At 41.0% G+C, this 25,821-nt stretch overlaps 1 protein-coding gene across 1 annotated transcript in view; it reads left to right on the forward strand.

The window, feature by feature from the left end:
* Positions 1-25,821, forward strand: part of LOC134677970 (anoctamin-4) — a 73,597-nt gene that overhangs the window by 25,258 nt on the left and 22,518 nt on the right. Inside the window, exons 2-15 of the mRNA XM_063536400.1 lie at positions 6,227-6,452; positions 7,158-7,279; positions 7,701-7,841; positions 13,697-13,858; positions 14,664-14,771; positions 17,277-17,411; positions 17,860-18,036; positions 19,165-19,316; positions 20,431-20,533; positions 21,065-21,172; positions 21,695-21,900; positions 22,841-23,007; positions 23,933-24,009; positions 25,369-25,509. Of these exons, the coding sequence (XP_063392470.1) occupies positions 6,233-6,452; positions 7,158-7,279; positions 7,701-7,841; positions 13,697-13,858; positions 14,664-14,771; positions 17,277-17,411; positions 17,860-18,036; positions 19,165-19,316; positions 20,431-20,533; positions 21,065-21,172; positions 21,695-21,900; positions 22,841-23,007; positions 23,933-24,009; positions 25,369-25,509 (2,019 nt within the window). The 5' untranslated portion in view covers positions 6,227-6,232. The remainder of the gene's footprint in view (positions 1-6,226; positions 6,453-7,157; positions 7,280-7,700; positions 7,842-13,696; positions 13,859-14,663; positions 14,772-17,276; positions 17,412-17,859; positions 18,037-19,164; positions 19,317-20,430; positions 20,534-21,064; positions 21,173-21,694; positions 21,901-22,840; positions 23,008-23,932; positions 24,010-25,368; positions 25,510-25,821) is intronic.

Below are 25,821 nucleotides of genomic sequence, written 5' to 3' on the forward strand. Positions count from 1 at the left end.
GTTGCTGGCATTAAAGCAGTTCAATTAAGATGAATTTATAATCTATATACTTAAGTCACTCTAGAACTAGATTCACGCGAACACTCTAGAAAAACTCTACTAGTAGAATTAGATTCAAGAGAACAATCAGTAACAAAATGTTAGAGGTTCCGTCATATGGTAAAAAATATTATGGAAAAAGAAGTAGGAAGTACTTCAGGGAATGTAATTCAATTAAGTAGGATGTTGTCTATGTTGCGGTGCGGATATATCGGTCATTAGCGTCCAAAAGGTTAAGGGAATCCCCTCTGCCAACAAACTGTTTTTTTTTTTGACGTAGTGGGAATGCATTTACGCACAGTGTGTGGGACTCGCCGCTCCTTATCCCTCTCTAAGCGAGAGGGCAACAAACTATCCTGCAGTTTGGCAGAAGATAACTGTACAAATAGGGTTTATTTCGCCTGAATAAATGTTTTATTTTTGAAGTGAAAACTTCTTTAGCGGCGCTGTGCACTTTTTGTGATGGGGAAAAAATGTTAAACTCGCGAGAGCGTAAGACGTAAGACGCTTCGTAAGACGGACACGTGACCTGATCGAAAAACTGCTACAATGTCTGGACTTTTCACTTCTGCCGGCACTCCCGGATTGCAACCCGTTGTTTTTTGAAGTGGAAACTTCTTTAGCGGCGCTGAGCACTTTTTGAGGTGGGGAAAAAATGATAAACTCGATTCAGCGTAACGCGTAACGTAACACTAACGTCATGTGTCACGGACAATGTTATTCACCAAAGAACTTTAGTCATAACGTATCATAATCAGGTCAATTATTTAAAACTGGACTTTTATATCAAGCAATAAAGCTCAATGTTCTAATCTTGTACGGGCTGAAATACGAGGATCTCAGAGTTACATTCTAACTTTATATCACTCAAATATAATTCAATAAAGCTACATCTTGATGAAATCACTAACAAAAGTGAACTCTAGTACTGGTGAATAAAACTCAAAATATCATGACCAAAAATATATTTACATGCGAGGTCTGCAAGGTAACTTTACAATTTCTATTCGAATTATAAACAATTAATGCTACAAATTTAAGCTCACTGGCCAGCAATTTCGGAACCAAAGTTTTTCAATAGAAAGGAGGATGGGTCAATTATAAATAGTGCTGCAGACATTTTGGACTAGTCATTGAGTTTTCACTTCTGTCGGCACTCCCGGAGTGCAACCCGTTGTTTTTTTATTTAACAGTGGTAACCATGGTAACCCCAGGTTAACCCCGGGTTAGTGGGATGGTGCAAAGTGGCGCTAAGCTACAAGCACCGGTCAAGCGTGCTAATCGATTTAAACTGTATTGAGGTTACATGACCTACATTATTTAATGACAGACGAATCAATATGCATACGCCACGGTACGTAGGCGGACACACGTGGACACTGGACATGGGACATTTACGATATAACGGACATATGTGACGTCCCACGGGTAAAGGTACCTTATGGCGGTTGGCGCTTACGCTATTATTAACGCCGCTCCAATATTATTGCGGCGCTATGCGACGTAAGCGCCAGCCGCCATGAGGTACTTTTTGCCGAGGAACGTCACATTTTATAGTTAGTACACGAGAGGCGGGTGGGTTTTCCCAAGGGACTGTGTATGGGGTTCTTAAAAAAGGAGTGTTTAAGTAGGTACAGGTTTTTAAAATATGTAGGTACAGTTGTTGTAGAGCGTAATTATTTTGTTTCGTATTTCTATTTCTATTTCGTACGTCTTGGTACAAAAAGTACTGAGATTGACTGAAGTAGCATGACAAATACGAACGCCCATGAAGTTGTAAGTGTCCATAGGCTACATTATTTAATGACAGACGAATCAATATGCATACGTCACGGTACGTAGGCGGAAACACGTGGACACTGGGCATGGGACATTTACGGACATTTTATATTTAGTTGTAGAATATACGAGGGGGTGAGTTTTCTCGAGGGTCTATAATATAGGGTTCTTCAAAAAGGGAGTGTAAAGGTTTTTAAAGGGTCGGCAACTCGTATGTAACATCTTTGGAATTGCAGGCGTCCATAGGCTACGGTGACCGCTTACCATCAAGCAGGCCGTATGCTTGATGGCCACCGACGTGGTATAGAAAAAAACTACAGTTCGTCTAAGCTAGCTTAGAGTCGATTTTGACATACATGGTGTCTCCATTACAGTAAAAGTAGCTCAGTTTAGCGAGTAGAATCGAACCCTGGATTTAAAGCCCCATGGTCAGACACACACTGTAGGTATATATGTATAGTGCGGTCCAGTTTTAATTTTCGACCGTCTCAAAACTTATCGAGTGACCTACGTAAAGTACTTATACTTACCTATAAGTTAGTAACATAAGAACATAAAACCGGGCAACTGCGAGTCGGACTCGCGCACGAAGGGTTCCGTACCATAATGCAAAATAAAAACTTTTTACAAAAAAAAGAAAACCGACTTCAAAAAGGATGAAATAAAATATTATCCTTTTTAAGTCTATGCGTTACCAACTGATATGTTTGAAGTCGGTGCCAAGCCAACTTTTGAAGCATACCATGATTTTGGTGCGATTCGATAAGGATGTACGTTGGATTGCCTTACACGACGACAATGAACGTACTTTCTGTAGGTACAGTCGACGTTAAAAATATGTTTACACTTTTCGTCTTATTACAAAGGAGTAAGGTGCAAAAGTGTAAACATATCTTTGACGTGGACTATACCTAAGAACACACCTCAGAACACACGATGAAACCTTCTTGGTACAGTCCGTAACATGTTTGTCGGCACGCAAGCATGGGATTGGGACTGAGTTATTTCCCGTCCCTTATTCAGAGGACTACATTTCAAAATATAAAACAATTCAAGGAATTTACGTTTTTGCCAAATTTCGCCTAAAGCGGTTCAGTTGTTTAGCCATGAAAAGGCGACAAAGAGGCAGATAGAATTACTTACACATTTATAATAGTTATTAGTACAGTTCTAATGGGATTTATAGTCATAAAGCTGATTATTTTTGACGGGTATTATTACTACTTGGCTTGGCACCGACTTCAAACATATCAGTTGGTAACGCATAGACTTAAAAAGGATAATATTTTATTTCATCCTTTTTGAAGTCGGTTTTCTTTTTTTTGTAAAAAGTTTTTATTTTTCCATTTTTAGTTTTAACGCATTGTTAAGAGCGCAACGCATGAATGAAAAACAACATCATGATTAACACTAAATTCGTGTGGTACCTACTTTAATAAATATGTAATCAGGAATTTTCTCGAGTCCGTCTGGGAAATTATAATTCCTGTCACTAGACTAAATCCATCCTCCGCCCCGCCACTGACCCAATCCCTCAACCCCCCGATCACTATACCTCACAGCGCATCAACCCCTGATCCATGAACCCCTCGACCCTGAACCAGCAGCCCTTCAACCGCCATTCCCCGACCCCTTAACTCCTAACCCTAACCCCCGATCAGTAGCCTTCAGCTTACCAAGAGTTTGACATTGATTTATTCGCTAGCGTGTGTGTAACTTACTTTTTTTGCATCTCGCTCGTACTGGCATATTAGTGCGAGCGAGATGCATAAAAAGTAAGTTACGAAGCGTTAGCGTCGCTAACTTAGCGAATATGTCAATGTCAAACTCGTGGTAAGGCTACACTTGCATTACATCAAATTGGCGGTTTTCGGAAGCAAATGCTCGAGTTACTTTAGAAAACACCGAAATCACTTTACACGTGCCTTTAAAAACTGAGGAGTTCCCTCAATTCCTCATGGATTCCATCATCAGACCAGAACCAAAAATAATACAGAAACACCTTGGAGGTAACTACTTCAAAACAAAAAAAGAATTACTCAAATCGGACCACAGGTGCCGGAGTAATCGCTGAACATCCTACATTTAAAAAATCATCATCATTATCATCAAAACAATCATCATCATCAGGTCTACTTCATCAAAGTGGTGGTTTTCGGGAGAAAATGCTCGAATTGCTTAAGAAAACACCCAAATCACTATGTATGTGCCTTTAAAAATTGAGGAGTTCCCTCAATTCCTCATGGATCCCATCGTCAGAACAGAACCAAATTAAAATGGGACCAACTCGGAGGTATCTCCTTTCAAACAAAAAAAGAATTACTCAAATCGGACTACGGATGTCGGAGTAATCGGTGAACGTACATAGAAAAAAAAAAATAGCCACAACCGAATACAGAACCTCCTCCTTCTATGAAATGGAAGTCGGTTAAAAAGGCAAAAAAAACGGTCACCCATCCAAGTACTGACCCCGCCCGACGTTGCTTAACTTCGGTCAAAAATCACGTTTGTTGTATGGGAGCCCCACTTAAATCTTTATTTTATTCTGTTTATTTGTTGTTATAGCGGCAACAGAAATACATCATCTGTGAAAATTTCAACTAGCTATCACGATTCGTGAGATACAGCCTGGTGACAGACGGACGGACGGACGGACGGACGGACGAACAGCAGAGTCTTAGTAATAGGGTCCCGTTTTACCCTTTGGGTACGGAACCCTAAAAACAACCTTACTTTTAGTATCTTTTATAGTTTTCGTATCTTAATAAAAAAATCGGTGACTGTTTACTTGTAGGACACTATCATTAAAATACTAGTTACCGGCAACCCTAGCTAAACGTAATGGGACTAGAAATTAATCGTTTCCTGCGATTATTCGATAGCAATTACTGTCCATTTGCGATGCGCTGTCTAATCGGGGTAATCATCGCTACAATACAAAAACGAAACGAACTGTACAAACAACTCAAAACTTCAGCTAGCATGACTGCCTAACATGCTGTCGGTCGCGCGAGTTAAGGTGACAGTCCATTTTCAACGACAGCAGCACTACCATTTATTTTTATATATAAATTGACAATTGACACCGACGCGTTCGTACTAGTAGTGCAGTTGCGGGCAGAAATGGAATGTTAGCCTTAGGGTAACATTCCATTTCTAACCGCAGCTGCATTACTGTCAATTTTACTATGGACATTGACAATGACAGCGTTATGGTAACATTCCATTTCTAACCGCAGCTGCACTACCGGTACTGAACGCGTCGCTGTCATTGTCAATTTCCATAGTAAAATGAACAGTAGTGCAGCTGTCGTTGGAAATGGACTGTCACTTTTAAGGATGACTCACGTTAGACCGGGCCGGGGCCGGGCCGGAGCTTCCGACGCTCCGTTTTCTATGGAAAGCACCACTTGATCACCGGTCAACCGTCATAGAAAATGACATTCCTATAATAAATAGGCGGCTCTCTATTGTTTCAAAGCTCAAAGCTCTTTATATGAGATGAAATTTAGTTTTTAATTTTTCTCATATGTAATATAATCTACAGGGGGCCGATTTTGGAAATTTGACCACTCGATTTCGTGTATTTCGTTAAATGATATCTCCACTACTAGGCGGTTAAATTCTACTAATAGAATTTAAATCGAGTGGTTAATACCACTAGATTCCAAATTACGATCGCTCGTATTTCAAAAATTTTGCATTTCGCCGTTTTCCACCGATTTTGGAGTGACGAAATCGAGCGATCGAAATTCAAAAATCGGCCCCAGCTATAAAGCGCACTCGTCTTTTTTTTTGACAGAAGACGTAAATACAAGGTGCGTGACAGAGTGGTCAGAAATTTTTCACCACACCAGCTCGGAAAGGCTTACTTTGCACTTCAATAACTGACACCAATGTTGCATTTTATTCACATGTGAGGCAAAGTAATCAAATGCAAATTTTGAGTTGTTTTCTTATGTTTTCTTGTAGAATTGACTTTTAAATCATGATTTTGGATGATAAATATTTAATTGGATTTGATTTTGTTTGATATTCGGGTTGGTGTGGTGAAAAAATTTGTTTTACTCGGGGGTACATTTTGTTTAACCCTAGTGCTTTGAAACCCTCGCAACGCACAAGATTCCATTTTTCGAACCACTCGCTACGCTCGAATCGAGTGGTTAAACAACTTTGCCCCCTTGTAAAACCAATAACTATTAACCCAGGTTCGTACGCATGTATCTTATGTACTCTTTAATCTTACTCATTTATCTTAAGAATTATCTATTTCCAATTAAAAATCAACCTAAACGTCTTATACACAGAGTTGATTATCCCTCTTACATGCAGGGATAAGGCATCTGTCAACCATGGAACGTCGATATTCCCAGGCCCTATAAAACTCACTAAACCATTTTTGTTCCAGAAAACCATGGAAAATGGGCACGACATCGAACCAGAGTTCACAGTCAAGAAACTCGCCAGCCTATTGGAGCGGGCGCCGCGGCGCGGGAGAGAGACGAAAGGGGTCGAGAGGGAGACGAAAGATCGCGTCACGTACGAGAGCGAGAGGCTGACTAGTCACAGCGAAGCGTCGTCGCGGAGAAACAGTGATGATGGGGGGAGGGCGCGGAAGGAGGGGTTCAGGGGAGGTAAGTAAGAGACAGAAGATCGCGTCATGTATGAGAGCGAGAGGGTGACTATTCAGAGCTAGGCGTCGTTGTGGAGGAACAGTGACGATGGGAAGGGGGGGAAGGAGGGGTGTATGGGAGGTAAAAGAGAGCCAAGAGATCGTAGGTACGAGAGCGAGAGGCTGACTAGTCACAGCGAAGCGTCGTCGCGGAGGAACAGTGACGATGGGGGGAGGGCGCGGAAGGAGGGGTTTAGGGGAGGTAAGAAAGAGACAAAAGATGGCGTCACGTACGAGAGCGAGAGGCTGACTAATCAGAGCGAGGCGTCGTCAAGGAGGAATTGTGACGATGGGGGGAGGGCGCGGAAGGAGGGATTTAGGGGAGGTAAGAGAGATAAAAAATCGCGTCACGTACGAGAGCGAGAGGCTGACTAGTCAGAGCGAAGCTTCATCGAGGAGGAACAGAAGTTACTTTTGCATTTTCTAATATTAGCAGTGTTTATATTAAACTAAAAACTCATTTATTGTATAATAAGTGTTATAAAATGAATATAAAACTAAATTATAACTAAAAACTAAAAAATATATATCTATCAACATTTTGCGCCTTTGGTTGTATGCCCATCACGCAGGCAGCGTTCCCGCGCTGGATTGCTATGGCCAATCTTTGCGCGAGAAAGCTGCCACCAGTGGTCGTTTATATTAACATTTTTCGTTTTCGTTACAGATGGCACCGCCTCAGAACCACCCACAGCTAACGTGACCAGCCTCAACGCATGGAACGACCTGGCCAGCTCCACTTCCACCACTAGGACGGAACTCAGTTCCGATAGTACTGTGGAAGACCAGGTACCGTCATCAATTCATCATCATTATCCTGTACTGTCCATTCAAGCCGGTCATTACTATATTCGCACCAATAAAAGTCTGCAGCGGATTTGATAGCCCACGCAGCGTAAGTGTTATTTATATGTCATAATTTGATAGAAGTTTGACGTTGACACAACGAAAGCGAAAGACTTATTTTCCTGACACTGACAGTTCCACTTCCACCACTAGGACGGAACGCAGTTCCGATGCTACGGTGGAAGATCAGGTATTGATTTGAGAGTTGTAGTAGGTGGCGATCACAATAGATCAGGAATGGTCGCAGTGATACATAGGCTTTGGAGCCTTATATAGCCCCTAAAATGAAGAAGAAGGAGAACCCTAATTTAGATTTTACCTATCCTTTCACAGCCATTTAAGGTTAACTTCTGTTTTCCGCCAGACCAACCTCGCGCATCCTGGGTCGGCTCTCCCAGGCACACCCATGCATATCAAGGAGCCATGGAAGTCGGCAGACAACCTGGCCCCTGACTCTGCCTTCGGGACTTCGCTGGCGGACATCATGGAAAGCCCTGCTAATAAGGTACAAATACGCGAAAGCTCCATTTTTGGTACTAAGCTTTTATCGCTGATTACTTTTCTTTCCACAGGCAACTAATACTCATCGAGACAATTCTAAAAACCCAAACACAATAAGGTTGCGTTGTTTTATCACAGAGTTCCTATCAGTGGCGTAGCTAGGGGGAGCGGCGGGGGCGGTCCGCTCCGGGTGTCAGCCATTTAGGGGTGACACCCGACCGTGAACATCAGTAGTAGTAGCCTATAAAAATTCCTAAAATGAAAGCGATGGAGTAAATCCTGAGCTATTTAACAAATATTACAATTACTCTTTTTAAATATATTTTACAATTTTGATTGAATTTTGTGACACCCACAATTTCCGCACCGGGTGCCACCCATGCTAGCTACACCACTGGTTCCTATACCTCGTCTCCATCATCAGATTAGTCAGATCAGAAGTCTTTCTAGAAATTTCGCAAATTCGGACACTCTCAAAGGGACATTAGTGTATAGTTATTATATTAATTATTACCTAACTCACATTTATAGACTATCGCGAATTTATTTCATTAAGTAAGTACCTTTATTTACCGAAGTTTCGACACAGGTATCACTGGTCGTGGTCGCGGCTAACACCGATAGACCCGCTTATAAATGTGAGTTAATATGTGTACAAAACGCGAAAGTTTTAAATATTATACCGGATCAAGCAATGCACGCAGGAGAACTTTCCAAAGTTGCGAAACTTTCCACATGAGAAATTCTCGGTAACTTCTGAGAATGTTCTCGAGAACGAGAATTTATTTATTTATCGTAGTTTATACCATGAATATTCACGATAGTTTAGGTGTAGTCCTTACCCCCAGAAAATTCCGACTTTTGGTCATCCGCTTCCGGTCAGGCTTAGGTGGGGGGTGCTCGACCAAATGTCATAGAGGGACCCTGGCAGATTTTGACGCCGCCATTTTTTTTCAATATGGCCGACTTTTTTTTAACTTTTTTAATTTTGTCCTAGCGCGCTGAAATTTTGGTCACGGAATCTCGGGATCCTCTAGATACCTATAAAAATATTTTTTTTGGAAAAATGCTACAATTGCGGGAAAACTGGCCACTTTTATTTTGTATGGCAACTTTTAAACGGTGCGTGATAGGTGGGGGGTGCTCGACCAAATGTCATAGAGGGCCCCAAGACAAAACAAACTGCTTAAAAAAAAAACAAAATGGCCGACTTTTTTTTTTATTTTTTCAATTTGGTCCGAGCGCGCTGAGATTTGGCATGGCGGGAGATAGAGGCCTCTAGATTCTAATGAAACAAAAAAATAATTTTGGAAAAAATTGTCGAAAGTCGAAATGTTCTCTGTTATACAATGAGAATTTAAGCAACTTATTGGTAAATTTATCACATCAACAAAATAGCTAACTGTAAGAGACAATAATATATGCATAATAACATTTAGTTTTAAGTTATACCTATTTCAACTTTATTTCAAGTATATTCTCTTGTTTAAACAATAATTTCCATGTTGCAGGAATGTTCTGAGAACATTCTCGAGAAGGTTTCCGCTTTTTGGGAATGTTCTGCAATTTGTACATTGCTAACCGGGTGTGGCCCGTAACATGAGCAAATAATTAAAACATAGATTGTACTCCTCAAACGGTGACACTTTTGTTCAACTACTTTTAAAAATTATGAAGTATTTAGACTCCCTATTTTTCATACAAAATAAATATTATTTTCAATGGACACCATTCCCACGCCATATCATTGTGATTGACGTTGCTTGTCACGCCTTAAACATAACAAAATTCGCAATACATTGCGTCTTAGAATAAACTTTAAAGTGTATTAAAAATCAAACCACAAGTTATTTTTAATAGTCGCTGAACAAATGTTGGTCGGTAATGAGGAGTACAGCCTACAGTTTAATTTTTTGCTCATATTACAGGCCACACCCGGTATAGGTAGGTAAAAGTACTAGTGCGGTGCTCAACATACTAATGCCCAATAGATGACACCTTGCTGTCACCTTTATTGACAATGACTTAAGTTTCAAGATAACATGTACTGGGACCGCGTCACGCATCTCTACCTTAGTTATTATAGTTTGAAATTTTAAAAGCTTTTACCTAAATACAGGAATTAAAACTTGTCACCAAGCTTCTCGCTAATTGACCGTAATAAACTGTCAACCTGTCATTCCGTGCCATAGACTAGGAATCCTCTAGACGGAGTTTAGAGCAATTATTTCATGAAACCGATGCTGCCAAAAATAATGGGGTGCGGGGGACGAGGTGAGCGAAGTCCCGTGCAGGGATTGGTCCGTTCAAAGACACGGGCGTCACACAAAGACACTTTCGACTCGAAAATGGAGTAAAACTACCGTATTTGTGGCAGAGGGGGTAGAGCTACTGCTACTATGCTCAGTCTGGAGGATGTCTTGTCTGTGGCCGTCACCTGAACAGTTCCGTGGGAAAGGACAAGTGTTATGTGGCCAAGGCCGAGAAACGGAGCATACTGTGCTTTCATGGTTTTTTTTTTCAACTTTCTTGTTTAAATTATGAGGAGATTATAAACTAAGCGTAATGTTTAGATTTTAAGATTAATAATGATCTAAAGCAGCATTCCCCAAACTATGGTTCGCGACCCACCAGTGGGCCCTGAAACTAAGGCATCTAAGCGTTACCAATAATATTTTATTCCCTCTTTTTAAGACAGCCAAGAGGTGGGTCCCAAATTTGGTAGGTAGTTCTGAGCCCAGTCAAACTGGCTCAGAGAGCCATTTGAGGGTAGATTTTGTTTACTTTTATTTAAATACCTAAGGCCCCCCCCCCATCTAGCGTCTTTCGAGCGTCGGCGTCTGGTCAGCGCTATGGAAAATGACGTCGCTGCGCAGTTGCGTCGACGTTGCGTCAAGCAGCGGCCATAGAGTTGTAGACGCCAACGCCTGAAAGACGCTAGATGTGGGGGGGCCCTAAAGATACAGAGGATAGACACCGTCGCTCAATGTGGGTCACCCTACAGCAACCCCTAAGAAAATCTTACGGATACCGTAAAATGGGGTGAGTTGGGTGAAATTTGACTTTCAAACCTCGATAAAATTTTATTTTTACATGTGAAAACTGAATGGTGTATATAATAAGTGGTTCGGACGTTTGTATTTTAGTTTGTATTTTATTTTGGATAGTTCCATTTCATAACTTTGACGATAAAGAGGAAAACCCACCTCACCCCGTAGTGCCTCGTATTTGGGGTGAGAGGGTTTTCCATACAAAGGTGATTTTGGAAGATTGTTGGATCGATTTTTTTTTATTATGCGTATTACTATAGCCCCATTTTAAATTGGAATACATTATTTTTGTAGCAGTAGCCTTAAAATCCCTTCTCACCCCCCTCTCAAGCCTTCTCTCCCCATTCATAACCCAACTTCTTCTTCTTCCTCGCGTTATCCCGGCATTTCGCCACGGCTCATGAGAGCCTGCCTGCCGGTCATTCATAACCCAACTCTCCCCGCGAAACCTACTCACCCCGTTTTACGGTACCTAAAGATACAGAGTATAGACACCGACGCTCAATAGACGCTAGCACAGAATAAATAATAGTACTAGGTACAGAAGACTCACTCTCTAACAAAAGGCGTCTGTCACGATCAGGACAGGTATGGCCGCTAGGTGGCGACAGCGCCACGCGCGGATATGGCAAACCCCAAAATTGGGGTCGAACGGATGTACTTTTAGCTACCTGTAGCAAAGCGACGAAATCGCAGAGTGAGCCACGCCTGACGCTAGTGTGGGTCACCCTCGCACCCTACAGCAACTCCTAAGAAAATCTTACGGATATACGAATACGGAATATTACAGTGTCGTGAATTGTAACATCTGTTACGTGGGCGTCGTGTGGGGACAGTTTTCTGAAGCCGTCAAGGGTTAATAACAGACATGCGATTTTCAGTTTTATCCTAAAGATATAAGGTTTAATTTTGCATGTTAAATTCAATAAAGGGACATTCTAGAGGGTATTTACTTATCTATGGAAATATTCTTTATTTTCTTTGATGTTGTACAATGTTTTTAAATGGGGCATAGTATTACTTAAGTCCTATTATTTTTTGTAGTAAGTACTGATCTCGCCTGAAGCAATTAATTTTTCTTTTAAATCAAATATTATACAGTGTAATTAATATGGTAGAACACTTTAATTACCTATAATTCATTCGCTACAACTATACTCTGTATCTTTAGGTATTTAAATAAAAGTAAACAAATATTTTTTACATTTTCGGGTAGTTATAACATTTATTGGTTAACCAACCAAATACAAAACCGCCTGGATCTGTCACTGAACGACCTGACTTTAACCTACATCAATTGATCTTGTAATGTTTTCATCTACCCTCAACTGGCTTCAGGAGCCATTTGAGGGTAGATTTTGTTGACTTTGATTTACCTATAGGTAAACCTATAGGTATTGTCTTACTTTATTGGTCTTTAATAACGATTTTCAGTTTAAAGATACAGAGTATGGATGCCTATTTATTATCAAAGTAGCATATAATGTGTCCGATGCTTGTAAACAACACTATTTAAATTTAATTGACTTCTCCATCGTTACTTAGGGATCATCCATTAATTACATCACACGTTTAGGGGGAGGGAGGGGGTCAAGAAAATGTGACATATTGTGACATGGGGGAGGGGGGAGGCACAAACTTTGTGACGTCACTTTAACTTCATCAGTAACCGAAAATTTATTTAAATTATTTTATTCGCTGTACATTTAAATAACAAGTTTTTAAAACGATAATCGTTTTTATTCGTTTAATTTTCTTTCCTAAGCAGTTTTGGGTTATAAAATTACTAATATTTATATCGTCAAAAATATTTTGATAAAATATTAATAATACTTAGGTACTTACTTAATTCGATTTGGCGATTTCGTAGAAAAAATGTGACGTCACACTAGGGGGGAGGGGTTTGCCAAATGTGACCAAGTGTGACAAGGAGGGGGGAGGGGTCAAATAACCTAGAAATTCGTGTGACGTAATTAATGGATGACCCTTTAGTATAAGTAATTAATTGAAAAGGAAATACCTACCGCCAATTTAATTAACCGGAGTGTCGCTATAAACGTTCATATAAATCAGTATGTCAGTTTAAGCCGACCACTGACTAACAGTCCGCCGGACGATATCGGCCTGTCAGTTAGAACAAAAAGTTGACAGTTCCGAACAACTGATCGGCCGATATCGTCCGGCGGACTGTTAGTCAGGGGTCGGCTTTATGTTCATATAAATTTAATATTTTAAACTTTCGCGTTTTGAACACATATTAACTCACATTTATAGACACGGGACGGGGTAATTGAATTAAATTCGCGTTAGACCCGTCTATAAATGTGAGTTCATACAAATTTGTCATAAATGAAGTCATTGCCATACTTTGTCATTACAAATGGCATGCAGAATTATCTTGGTCCGATTCTAGTAAAACACAAAGTAAAACATCTTGTATTAGAAGCACCAATTTTAACATTTAGTACCTATCTGTTGTTGCTTTATCTGTGGTCACTTACTTAAAATAAAAGTGTCATATGTTAATAAACTGTAGTTTTATTAATAAATTATTTATTTATTTTAACTTTATTGCACAAAACATAAAAATAATGTACAAGAGGCGGACTTAATACCTTATGGAATATAATATTATTATACTAACTAACTAACATGTAGCTGTAATGATACTAATGATATGATACTAACAATATTGTATGGAATTTTTTAATATTCTGAAATAAAGATATTTTATTTTATTTTTTTATTTTTTTTATATGGCGCAGTCGGTAGGATGCATCAGTTGTTTTAATAGAATTTCTTTTTACAGATCCCCTTACGTGAAGACATAAAATCCGTATCGTCCGGGAGCCCAGAGGACCGCCGGCCGCGGTTGGGATGGCGTCTCGTTCGCAATATGTCCACGGCGGCCAGCGCCTTCAGTCCCAAAGGGACGCCAACTGCGCTCCCCGGGACGCCACTACCTGTACAGGTACCGTACTGCTACTGTTACAATAGGGCTCATTTAGAGCTGATTTAGACGGCGCGCGAACATTTAGTTACATTGCGAACTGTTGGTTACGTCCAATTCAACCGACCGATCAAAACCCGCAATGTACTGAAACTCTCATGACAGTTTTATTACATTGCGGGTTTTGATCGGTCGGTTGGGATGGTGTCTCGTTCGCAATATGTCCACGGCGGCCAGCGCCTTCAGTCCCAAAGGGACGCCAACTGCGCTCCCCGGGACGCCACTACCTGTACAGGTACGTAGGTCACTCGATAAGTTTTGAGATACAGAAAAACTATTCAAGATATTAACACTATTTATTTTACATTTTTTCAAAATATTCTCTATCGTTCTCGATACAAAGTTCCATTCGTCTAAACCAACTTTCAAAACATTTTACCAGTCTTGATCTGATAGGGCAGAAATCGCAACTTCATCAGTTCATCAGTTGTTAGAGCAAACTCGGGGTCTAACGACAACAGAGCTTCCTCACTCCAAGATGTTGATGATGAACTAACCCTTAGGATCTTTTTAAGGGTTAGTTTGTCCAATATGTTCAATATGTAATTCATGGGTCTTAAATTCAATGTCCAATATGTAATTCGTTTGTCTTCTCGGACCATAATTTCAGTAGTAGTAGACAGGTTTTCTGCAGTTACTTCGTAAGCTTTCGATGAGACCCTAAGATCCAAAAGCCAGCAGAGCATATGCCTACAAGTAGAGATCTCATATTGAATTTGAATATAGAGTCCTGTCAGTCGAGTAATATATGACTTTTCTTCCACAGTCCAAACCAGAAAGCAAGAATACAGATTACTCGAAAGACAACAGAAAGTCATCACTGCCGTTCTACCCCAATGAGAAGGATGAGATTATTGGCGAGACCAGTCCTGAGGTTAGTTTATATTTAAAGAAGTACCGTAAAGTGGGGTGAGTAAGGATTGCGTGGAGAGTTGGGCTATGAATGGGGAGAGAAGAGATGCCAGGGGGTGAGATGGTTTTTAAAGGCTACTGCTACCTAAATAACGTATTCATATTACAAATGGAGCTATAATGATATTCATAAGAAAAAAAATCGATCCAACAATGTTCCAAAATCACCTTTGTATGAAACGTCATCTCACCCCAACTACGAGGTACTACAGTGTAATAGGTAAAGTTATGAAATGGAACTACCCAAAATCATAGAAAAAACTAAAATACAAACGTCCGGAACTTTTATTATTTACATATGTAAAAATAAAATGTTAAGTATAGAGGTTTGAATGTCAGTTTTCTCCCTACTCACCCCGTTTGACGGTAAATAATTTTTGCCAAGACGCAATCATTTAAAAGTAAATAGGTACCTATCACATCTGGTTGGACAAAGTTAAGCAGAAACGAAATCACAGAGCTGCTGGACCACCCCGGGAGTCAAGACGCGTCTGTGATCGATGCGGCAAGAAATGCCGAGCCATTGGTCTATACAGTCATCGCATTCGATGTAGGCTGTAGACTTAGACTACCTCCTCAAAATACCTTTTTTAGTCGCTGCAACTATCATCTGCAAAGATGCTGTGGCCAATGATGGACCAATCACATACATAAACTAAGACTACAAAATTATAACTAAAAGGCTAAAGCCCCCCTCGTCATTACTGGCTACCACCGTTGTATTTGGCTTTAATTATTAAGATATAATCCCATCGCAGCAACCGCAGCAGCACTAATCCCTGCACTTTAAAACCCTTAGTTTTATAAGTAATTAAAATAATGGATTTCTGTTGCGACCTCACTTACGCCACTCACTCAAAATTGTACCGCTTACCCTTATCATTAAGTTTCATTTTTAACCGACTTCCAAATCCCAAAGGAGGAGGTTATCAATTCGGTTGTATGTTTTTTATTTTTTATGTTTGTTACTCCATATCTCCGTCATTACTGGACCGATTTTGAAAATTATTTTTTTGATTGTATGTATATGCATACAGATTGGTCCCGTTTTTGTCAAAATCCAGTTCTGATGATGGGATCCATGAGGAATCGACGGAACTCCTCAAATCTTAAAGGCATACATATGGTGATTTTTATGTTTCTATCAACAAATCAAGCATATACGTTCAAAAACGTGACATTTGATGAAGTGGAACTGCTTATGATGATCAGAACGGAACTCTTCAACGACGCATAGTTCACCTTTGGCGATTTGTCCTCTTCGTTATGTTTGTTAAGCAAGTTAAGTTTATAAGCCACATTTTTGTCAAGCTTGAGTTCTGATGATGGGATCCATGAGAAATTGAGGGAACTCCTCAAATTTTAAAGGCATGCGTATAGAGATTTTTGTATTTTCATCAGAAAATCAAGCATTTTCATTAAAAACTGTCGCATTTGATGAAGTGGAACTGCTGATGATGATCAGAACGGAACTCTTCAACGACGCATAGTTCACGTTTGGCGATTTGTCCTCTTCGTTATGTTTGTTAAGCTAGTTTAGTTTTTAAGCCACATTTCTGTCAAGCTCGAGTTCTGATGATGGGATCCATAAGGAATCGAGGGAACTCCTCAAATCTTAAAGGCATACGTATAGAATTTTTTGTATTTTCATCATAAAATCAAGCATTTACATTAAAAACTGTCGCATTTGATGAAGTGGAACTGCTGATGATGATCAGAACAGAACTCTTCAACGACGCATAGTACATGTTTGGTGATTTCGAATTTCGATTTTGACTTGGACTGGGACCCGGACTCATACCCGGATCCGGTTCGGACTCGGACTCGGACCCGGACTCGGACCCGGACTCGGATCCGGACTCGGACCCGGACTCGGACCCGGACTCGGACCCGGACCCGGACCCGGACCCGGACTCGGACCGGGACTCGGACCCGGACTCTGACTCAGAGACCCGGACCTTGACCCGGAAAACCACTATGATACCTAAACTAAATAAACCACTATGATTACCTACCATAAAATGTGGGTATGATGATGCCAAACCCCTCCCGCTCAAACTCCCGTACACCGCACCGCATGCGCCGTTAAGTGGGTTAGGTTAGGTTTGAACTGCGATCCTCACAGAACCGAACAAAAGTGGGTTAGGTTTGGTTAGAACTGCGAGTCTTACAGAAACGAAATGCTACTAGAAAAGTGGGTTTGATTAGGTTCGAACTGCGATCCTCACAGAACCGAACTGCTATCAGAGAAGTAGGTTAGGTTAGGCTAGAACTACGACCCTTACGGAAACGAAATGCTACTAGAAAGTACTGGTTTTACCTCCTTTTCTACATAGTGCACCATCTACCATAATCTTTCACCGGGCCCCATAGAAGTCGGTTTTTTTTTCTTAAAAATTATAGAATAAAATGTCGCTTCCGGGTACCTACTTTATATAATCATTACATAAACCTTTACTACCACCAGGGCTTGGATCCTGAGTCCCTCATGTTCCGAGACGGTCGTCGACGGATTGACATGGTGCTGGCTTATGAAGAAGAGGACTTCGGAGTTATGACGGAGGCCGAGGCCAGGAAGAGGGACTGCCGAAGGGTTTTCCAGGTACATCATTATCTACCGAAAACGCTCATTTATAGGCTTACCGTATATAATGGGTTTATTATGAAAAGTATGGACTAATTTATTGAAATTCTTAAGAGTCTTATACTGTACATATAATTTTTATCTACGGTTGACTTTTCCTCTTCCGAACGATCCCACAAACTCGTAAAAAGCATCATCAATGATGGCTCATTTCTACGCTGATGCAGTCACAATCCAGAGGATGGTTCACGTTAGACCGGGCCGGGTCCGGGCCGGGCCGCGGCCGGAGCTTCCAGCGCTTCGTTTTCTATGGAAAGCATCACGTGACCATCCCCAATCCCTCATATAGCCAATTATGTTTATCTTCTTTACATGTCATTCATCTTACGCTGGTTATTTTATGTTTTTAAATAACAATTATTAATTTAAATTTTGAAATAAATTCGTATTAAACTTATTTTCACAGGAAAACCTCGTAAAAGAAGGACTGGAACTAGAGCTAGAAAACAAATGCCTGTCGTTCGACGGCAAAACGTGGTTCATTAAAATCCACATACCCTGGAAGACTGAGATGAGACTCGCCGAAGTTATTGGCATGAAGCTACCCACCAAAAGGTTTATCACCATCTCTGTGAGAGCATGGGTAAGGTTATCTTATGTGTAAATCTTAGTACCTATTATTAAAACGTGGTTCTTTAAGATCCACATACCCTGGAAGACTGAAATGAGACTCGCCGAAGTTATTGGCATGAAGCTACCCACCAAACGGTTTATCACCATTTCTGTGAGAGCGTGGGTAAGGTTATCTTATGTGTAAATCTTAGTACCTATTATTAAAACGTGGTTCATTAAAATTCACGTACCCTGGAAGACTGAGATGAGACTCGCCGAAGTTATTGGCATGAAGCTACCCACCAAAAGGTTTATCACCATCTCTGTGAGAGCGTGGGTAAGGTTATCTTATGTGTAAATCTTAGTATCTATTATCAAAACGTGGCTCTTCAAGATCCACATACCCTGGAAGACTGAGATGAGACTCGCCGAAGTTATTGGCATGAAGCTACCCACCAAACGGTTTATCACCATTTCTGTGAGAGTGTGGGTAAGGTTATCTTATGTGTAAATCTTAGTACCTATTATTAAAACGTGGTTCATTAAAATCCACATACCCTGGAAGACTGAGATGAGACTCGCCGAAGTTATTGGCATGAAGCTACCCACCAAACGGTTTATCACCATTTCAGTGAGAGCGTGGGTAAGGTTATCTTATGTGTAAATCTTAGTATCTATTATCAAAACGTGGCTCTTCAAGATCCACATACCCTGGAAGACTGAGATGAGACTCGCCGAAGTTATTGGCATGAAGCTGCCTACCAAATGGTTTATCACCATTTCTGTAAGAGCATGGGTAAGGTTATCTTATGTGTAAATCTTATATAGTACCTATTATCGAAACGTGAAGACTGAGATGAGACTTGCCGAAGTTATTGGCATGAAGCTACCTACCATACGGTTTATCTCTGTGAGAGCGTGGGTAAGGTTCATCCCATATGTTTGTTTTGTTTCTTTTCTTTTAATTAATAGAGCATTTTAACTCTTGGAGACCCAATAAATCTCTAAAGATAATTTTGATAATAGTTTTTAAAGATACAAGTGCGGAAGTAGGAAATTCACAACGAGTAGTGATAAATTGAAACACGACCGAAGGAGGGACGAAACTTTAAAAAAATTGGATTAAAATTACCCAAACAATAAACTATTTTTTCCATAGAGCGATGAAAAACAAGCGGAACGCGACAAGAAATGGCATTCAAAATGGCGACGGCGATGGAAACAGATTTACGAATACGAACATTCCAGAATCGAGTGTGAACCTTCGTTCTACGCCGCTACCGAACAAAAGGGGGTCAAACGGGAGGAACAGTAAGTACCGTAAAATGGGGTGAGTAGGTGATGGTTATTTGTAAGATAACTGAGAGTTAAATAAAACGGGAACAAATAACACAAACGTATTTTATTTATATTGAAGGAAATCAAGAAAGTGACGTGACAACTTGTCAGTAAAACAGAAAAATAAAAGCTATCTCATTAGATATCTCATTAGGTTGCGTTGTTAATCTCCAACAGTAAGGACAAAACTGACATTCAAACCTCGATAACATTTTATGCAAACTTAATTTTATTAATACCTATTAATGTTCCGGCCGTTTGTATTTCAGTTTTTTTTATGATTTTAGGTAGTTCAATTTCATAACTTTAACGATAAACACAAAATCCCTCCTCACCCCGTAGTCTCTCGTAGTTGGGGTGAGATGGGATTTTATACAAAAGGCGATTTTGAAACGTTTTTGAATCGATTTTTTTTATTATGAATATTACTATAGCTCCATTTTTAATAAGAATACATTATTTAGGTAGCAGTACCATTTAAAAACCATCTCACCCCCCTGTCATCCCTTCTCTTCCCATTTATAACCTGACTCTCCTCGCGATCCCTACTCACCCCATTTTCTGGTATCCATCTCCATAATTATTGTGTGACATTCCTAAACTTTCACTCAACTAGAATTCACTTAAACCAGGGCAAGATCAAAAATTAATGCACGGACAGACAGACAGACGGACAGACATGACGAATCTATAAGGGTTCCGTTTTTTGCCATTTGGCTACGGAACCCTAAAAACGGGGTTCCGTACCATTAAGCAAAAAACGACAAAAATACTTATCACGTTTGTTGTATGGGAGCCCCACTTAAATATTTATTTTATTCTGTTTTTAGTATTTCTTTTTATAGCGGCATCAGAAATACATCGCTGTGAAAATTTCAACTGTCTATCACGATTCATGAGATACAGCCTGGTGACAGACAGACGGACAGTGGAGTCTTAATAATAGGGTCCCGTTTTTACCCTTTGGGTACGGAACCCTAATAAAAAAAAAACATACCAAAAAAAATGAAGCCAAAACATTATTTTCACCAATTTTTTTGGATACAGAAAATACTTAATTGAGGTTAAATCAGTGTCCTATTTTCAGGTTCCTGGTGAAAGACAGGCATACGCAATTTTCTCCTGCCCAACGCAGTTTGCTGGTCATGCAGATCCTTCTCAGAGCCAAATATGACAACAATGACACAAAGGTAAGCCACTTAGCGTTATATAAATAATAATAGTTTTAGCCTATATAAGTCCCAGTGCTGGGCACAGGCGTCCTCTCAAGCACGAGAGGGTTTGGGCTATAGTCCCCACGCGGATTGGGGACTTCACATACACCTTTGAATTTCTTCGCAGATGTATGCAGGTTTCCTCACGATGTTTTCCTTCGAAAAGCTAGTGGTAAATATCAAATGATATTTCGTAAATAAGTTTCGAAAAACTCATTGGTACGAGCCAGGATTTGAACCCGCGACCTCCGGATTGAAAGTCGGGCGTCATATCCACTCGGCCACCACTGCTTCTACAGGCGGGTTAATGTACGAAAATCTATGTGGAAATCGTCTCTTCTTTAGCAAATTTTGAGATATGACTATGAGATAACGATTATTTTATATCATGATATCGCCATTTACCACAAAAGTATCGATATGGTAGTCATATGGCTACATTTTGTCACTTTTCCCCATTAAGCCCTAGTTGTTTTTTCATCGCGATTTATACGATTTTTGTTCTAGATGGGTATCCGTCGCCTGCTCAATGACGGAACGTACATGGCGTGCTTTCCGCTGCACGAGGGCCGTTACGATATTGACATGGCTGATGGGAGCCACACGGACCGACGGGTAAGTGTTTCTTCTTGGGTTTTTTTTTTTTTTTATTATGCATGGGTTTACTCATGGCCACAGACTAGCCGAGGCGTAGACGTGGCCTACGATGGAGCGAGCTCGCCCAGAAGGTGCCTGTTCACTCTTGATTTGAAGGTTGCCGGGTTATAAGAGCACGGAAATATAGACGCCGGCAAGGAATTCCACCCCTTGGCAGTGCGCATAAGGAAAGTAGAAGCAAAGCGCTTCGTGCGAATTGGCGGAATGTCTACCAAGTAAGGATGGAAACCGGCCGTGCGTCTAAAAGTCCGATGGTAAAATGGGGACGGTGGAATGAGCTCGTGTAACTCTTGGGCTCTTGGTTTTTTTCGATAGTCTTTAAATATCTGCATCCGCGGGTGTCAAAAAATCTGCATCCGATCCTATTTATAGTTGGTTAAACTAATTTGTTAGTCAGTAAGATCCAGGAAAACTATACTCATCCTTTTCTTTTGAGTGCTGGTACTAGTGTAAGACTATAACTGTATTTCTTTTCCCCAGCTCTTATACCTCGAATGGGCGCGCCCCTGCAAATGGTACAAGAAGCAGCCACTCTGGCTAATACGACGGTACTTCGGCGACAAGATAGGGCTCTACTTCTGCTGGCTCGGCTTTTATACGAAGATGCTGTACGCCCCGGCAGCTGTTGGGACCCTGTGCTTCTTGTATGGGCTGGCCAGCATGGGGTCTGAAGATAACATTCCCAGGTAAACTCAAGTCTTGTTATCCAATGGATAATCCTACTTATCCAATGAATAAGTCTACTTGGCCCCTGTGAATGGGACAAGAAGCAGCCACTCTGGCTAATACAACGGTACTTCGGCGACAAGATAGGGCTCTACTTCTGCTGGCTCGGGTTCTATACGAAGATGCTGTACGCCCCGGCAGCTGTTGGCACCCTGTGCTTCTTGTATGGGCTGGCGAGCATGGGGTCTGAAGATAACATTCCCAGGTAAACTTAAGTCTTGTTATCCAATGGATAATCCTACTTATCCAATGAATAAGTCTACTTGGCCCCTGCGAATGGTACAAGAAGCCACTCTGGCTAATACGACGGTACTTCGGCGACAAGATAGGGCTCTACTTCTGTTGGCTCGGGTTCTATACGAAGATGCTGTACGCCCCGGCAGCTGTTGGCACCCTATGCTTCTTGTATGGTCTAGCCAGCATGGGATCAGAAGATAACATTCCCAGGTAAACTCAAGCGGATAATCCTTATCATTGAAGCGCTGGTAGCCTAGCGGTAAGAGCGTGCGACTTTCAAACCGGAGGTCGCGGGTTCAAACCCCGGCTCGTACAGTCAACAACAGAGCTATGAATACAGGCAAAGTGCCAAAAATATGTATATATATACACGTATTGTATGTATGTATTGTGTGTATTGTATGTATGTTAGTTTGTAAGGTATGTATCTATGGGCCTTAGTTGCCTGATAATAAATGATATTTGATTTGATTTTGATATGGTGATCCGTGGGTCCCACTCCGTAACCATTTTGGCCAACCTTTCAGGGTGCATGCGGCAGACATGTCCAGCCCAGTCCCACTTAAGCTTAGCGGTCTTGACACCTACATCTACAACTCTAGTTCTGGACGATTAGCGTACTTTTTTTTAATAAAAAAAAATAAAACTTTACTTTATCCACAGTAAAGAGATCTGCGACATATCGGGTCCCGGCAACACGACCCTCTGCCCTCTGTGCGACAAGGCATGCCAGTACCAGAGGCTGTCCGACTCGTGTCTGTTCGCCAAACTGTCATATCTGTTCGACAACCCAGCTACGGTGTTCTTTGCTATATTCATGTCCTTTTGGGGTAAGTTTAACTAAGATGCAAAGAAAGTAAGTTATACACACGCTAGCGAATATATCTATGTCAAACTCGTGATAAGCTGGTAAGGCTACTGATCGGGGGTTAGGGTTAGGAGTTAAGGGGTCAGGGATTAAGGGATCGGGGAATGGCGGTTGAAGGATTGCTGGTTCAGGGTCGAGGGGTTTCTGGATAAGGCATTGATGCGCTGTGAGGTTTAGTGATCGGGGGGTTGAGGGATTGGGTCAGTAGCGGGGCGGAGGATATATTTTTGATTGACCTTCAAGAAAAGAGCGTACTCCCATCTTAAAGGCCGGCAACGCTTTTACAACCCTTATGGACACCCCATAAGCAACGTTTTCAACGGAAAAAAAGAAAGACGACGGGCTAGAATTGAGAGAAACAACTTTAGAATTTCCTGACAAAATTTTGACGGGGGGGGGGGGGTCTAGCCGTTAGCGATGGCTACCCGATTGAGCCAATTAAACAAAATGTTTTATTTACATTATTTTAATCTCAGAGGAGGCAGAGGTTACTTCTTATTATTATTTGTATCTCCGTTACAAACTCTCGGGTTTTTAAGCCCGGTCATTTAAGGTCATTCATTTCATTTATTATTTATATAATTATCTTTACAAATGCGAATATTAGACATGATAGTATGTATGCTTGAGATATATTATTTATTCTAAAGATTTGTTATTTTTTTACAATGTTTTTGGATTAATTTAAGTAAATCAAAATGTACCTACTTTATAAAAAGTCTGTCAATTCAAAAAATTCCTGACATTTTCGTGTTCCGTCCCCATTCCTGACAAAAGGCCTAAATTCCTGACATGTCAAGAAAATTCCTGTCATCTGGTAACCCTATCTACAGAGGGGAGTACCTACAAGATTTCTTGTCAATGTAACCAACGTCATTTAATTTCAGCAACAACATTCCTAGAGCTATGGAAGAGGAAGCAGTCAGTTCTGCGTTGGGAATGGGACTTAGGTGGTGTCGATCAGGTAACTATCAATACAATCTATACCATCAGGGGGTCTCCAAACCCGGGCCCGCGGACCAAATCCAGCCCACAACGCGTTCCAATCCGGCCCGCCGACACCCAAAGCGAGTGCCCACCGTCCGGCCCGCGGGAGCCAGGCTCCAGGGGTTCAGAATTCATTGAGAGTGGAACTGTTCCTAACAGCAGCAACCAGACAACCTCTTCCGGCGCAAAAACCGACGGTGGCCCGCGCGAAAGCTAACAAAGTTTGGAGAGGGGGTTATAACCATAATACACAACGAGGCCAATTCGAATGTTAAAAACCGCAAAGCAAATCATATTGCCTTGACATTGTTTGTAGCTTTCTCTGGCAGATTGAAGAGCATATTTGGTATTTGATGTTATAGCGGCAACAGAAATACATCATCTGTGAAAATTTCGACGGTTCGTGAGATACAGCCTGGTGACAGACGGACGGACGGACAGCAAAGTCTTAGTAATAGAGTCCCGTTTTACCCTTTGGGTACGGAACCCTAAAAACCGCAACGTGATTTGAAATTACTTTGACATTATTTGAGCGTTTTCCAAAAAAAATGTAAATTTCATTCATGTTTCTCAATATATTGACTTCTTGGGCTCATTTTACTCAGAATCATTTGTATATTCACGCCTCGTACAGAAATATATACTTACATACTATCACGGTTCATGAGATACAGCCTGGTGACAGACAAACAGATGGACAGTGGAGTCATAGTAATAGGGTCCCGCGTAGGGACGTACCGACTAGTCGCCGACTAGTCGGGAAAGCCGACTATCCGGCCTCATTTGTAGTCGCCGACTAGTCGGGAAAGCCGACTATCCGGCCTCATTTGTAGTCGGCGACTAGTCGGCGACTAGTCGGCAAAAATGGCCGATTAGTCGGCACTTTATAAGTGACAGAAAAACAGGGCAAAATGAAATAAACAGCTAATATTTAACATTAGCTTTTCACTTATTTTACCCAAATTCATATTTAGGGTGCTTACGAAAACTTTTGTTCGAATTATTGACAGTATGGTCGCTTTTTTATGTCCGACCGGTTGCCGTATGAAATATAGCCTTAGGTTTTTTTTGCTTTACCACGTTTTTTGCGTTTAAATAGATGAATATCGCGACAATAGCGGTAAAACGATTGTTTTAAGTGCATCTGTACCGAACTTGGAGGAAACTAATGATCTGGCCGACTAGCCGACTAGTCGGCCGACTAATCGGCCATCCGAGCGCCGATTAGTCGGCTAGTCGGCTAGTCGGCCAAATCAATAGTCGGTACATCACTAATAGTCCCGCGTTTTTACGCTTTGGGTACGGAACCCTAAAAACATATTTTTCTCTATTTCAGGATGAAGACCCCAGACCAGAATTCGAAGCGTCGGTAAAGACATTCCGGACGAATCCAGTCACAAGAGAGAAAGAGCCTTATCTGCCAGGATGGCAGAAGACCATGAGATACGTAGCTACCAGCTCGGCTGTGCTTTTCATGGTATGTACGAGTAGATCTCTTTGAAATATCAGCCAAAAGTGTTCTGATGGAATACACCAAAGGATCTTTACATCGACAAAACTTGTGATTTTCAGCAAATTGTTCATAGAATTTTAAATCTCAGCTTTTCTCTTCACAGTAAAATAATAGGTATCATAAAAATTCGAAAGTCTACTGGACAAGAACCAAAAGATTTTTACAACAAACGAGCAGACAAATTCGACATATTGTTCGTAGAATAGTATCATTCAGATAAAGATAAAGACAGAATATTTAAGAGCTTTAGGAAATAATTAGCCTTATCTACCAGGC

Source organism: Cydia fagiglandana, chromosome 27 (assembly GCF_963556715.1).
Source record: "Cydia fagiglandana chromosome 27, ilCydFagi1.1, whole genome shotgun sequence".
NCBI classification, from domain to species: domain Eukaryota; kingdom Metazoa; phylum Arthropoda; class Insecta; order Lepidoptera; family Tortricidae; genus Cydia; species Cydia fagiglandana.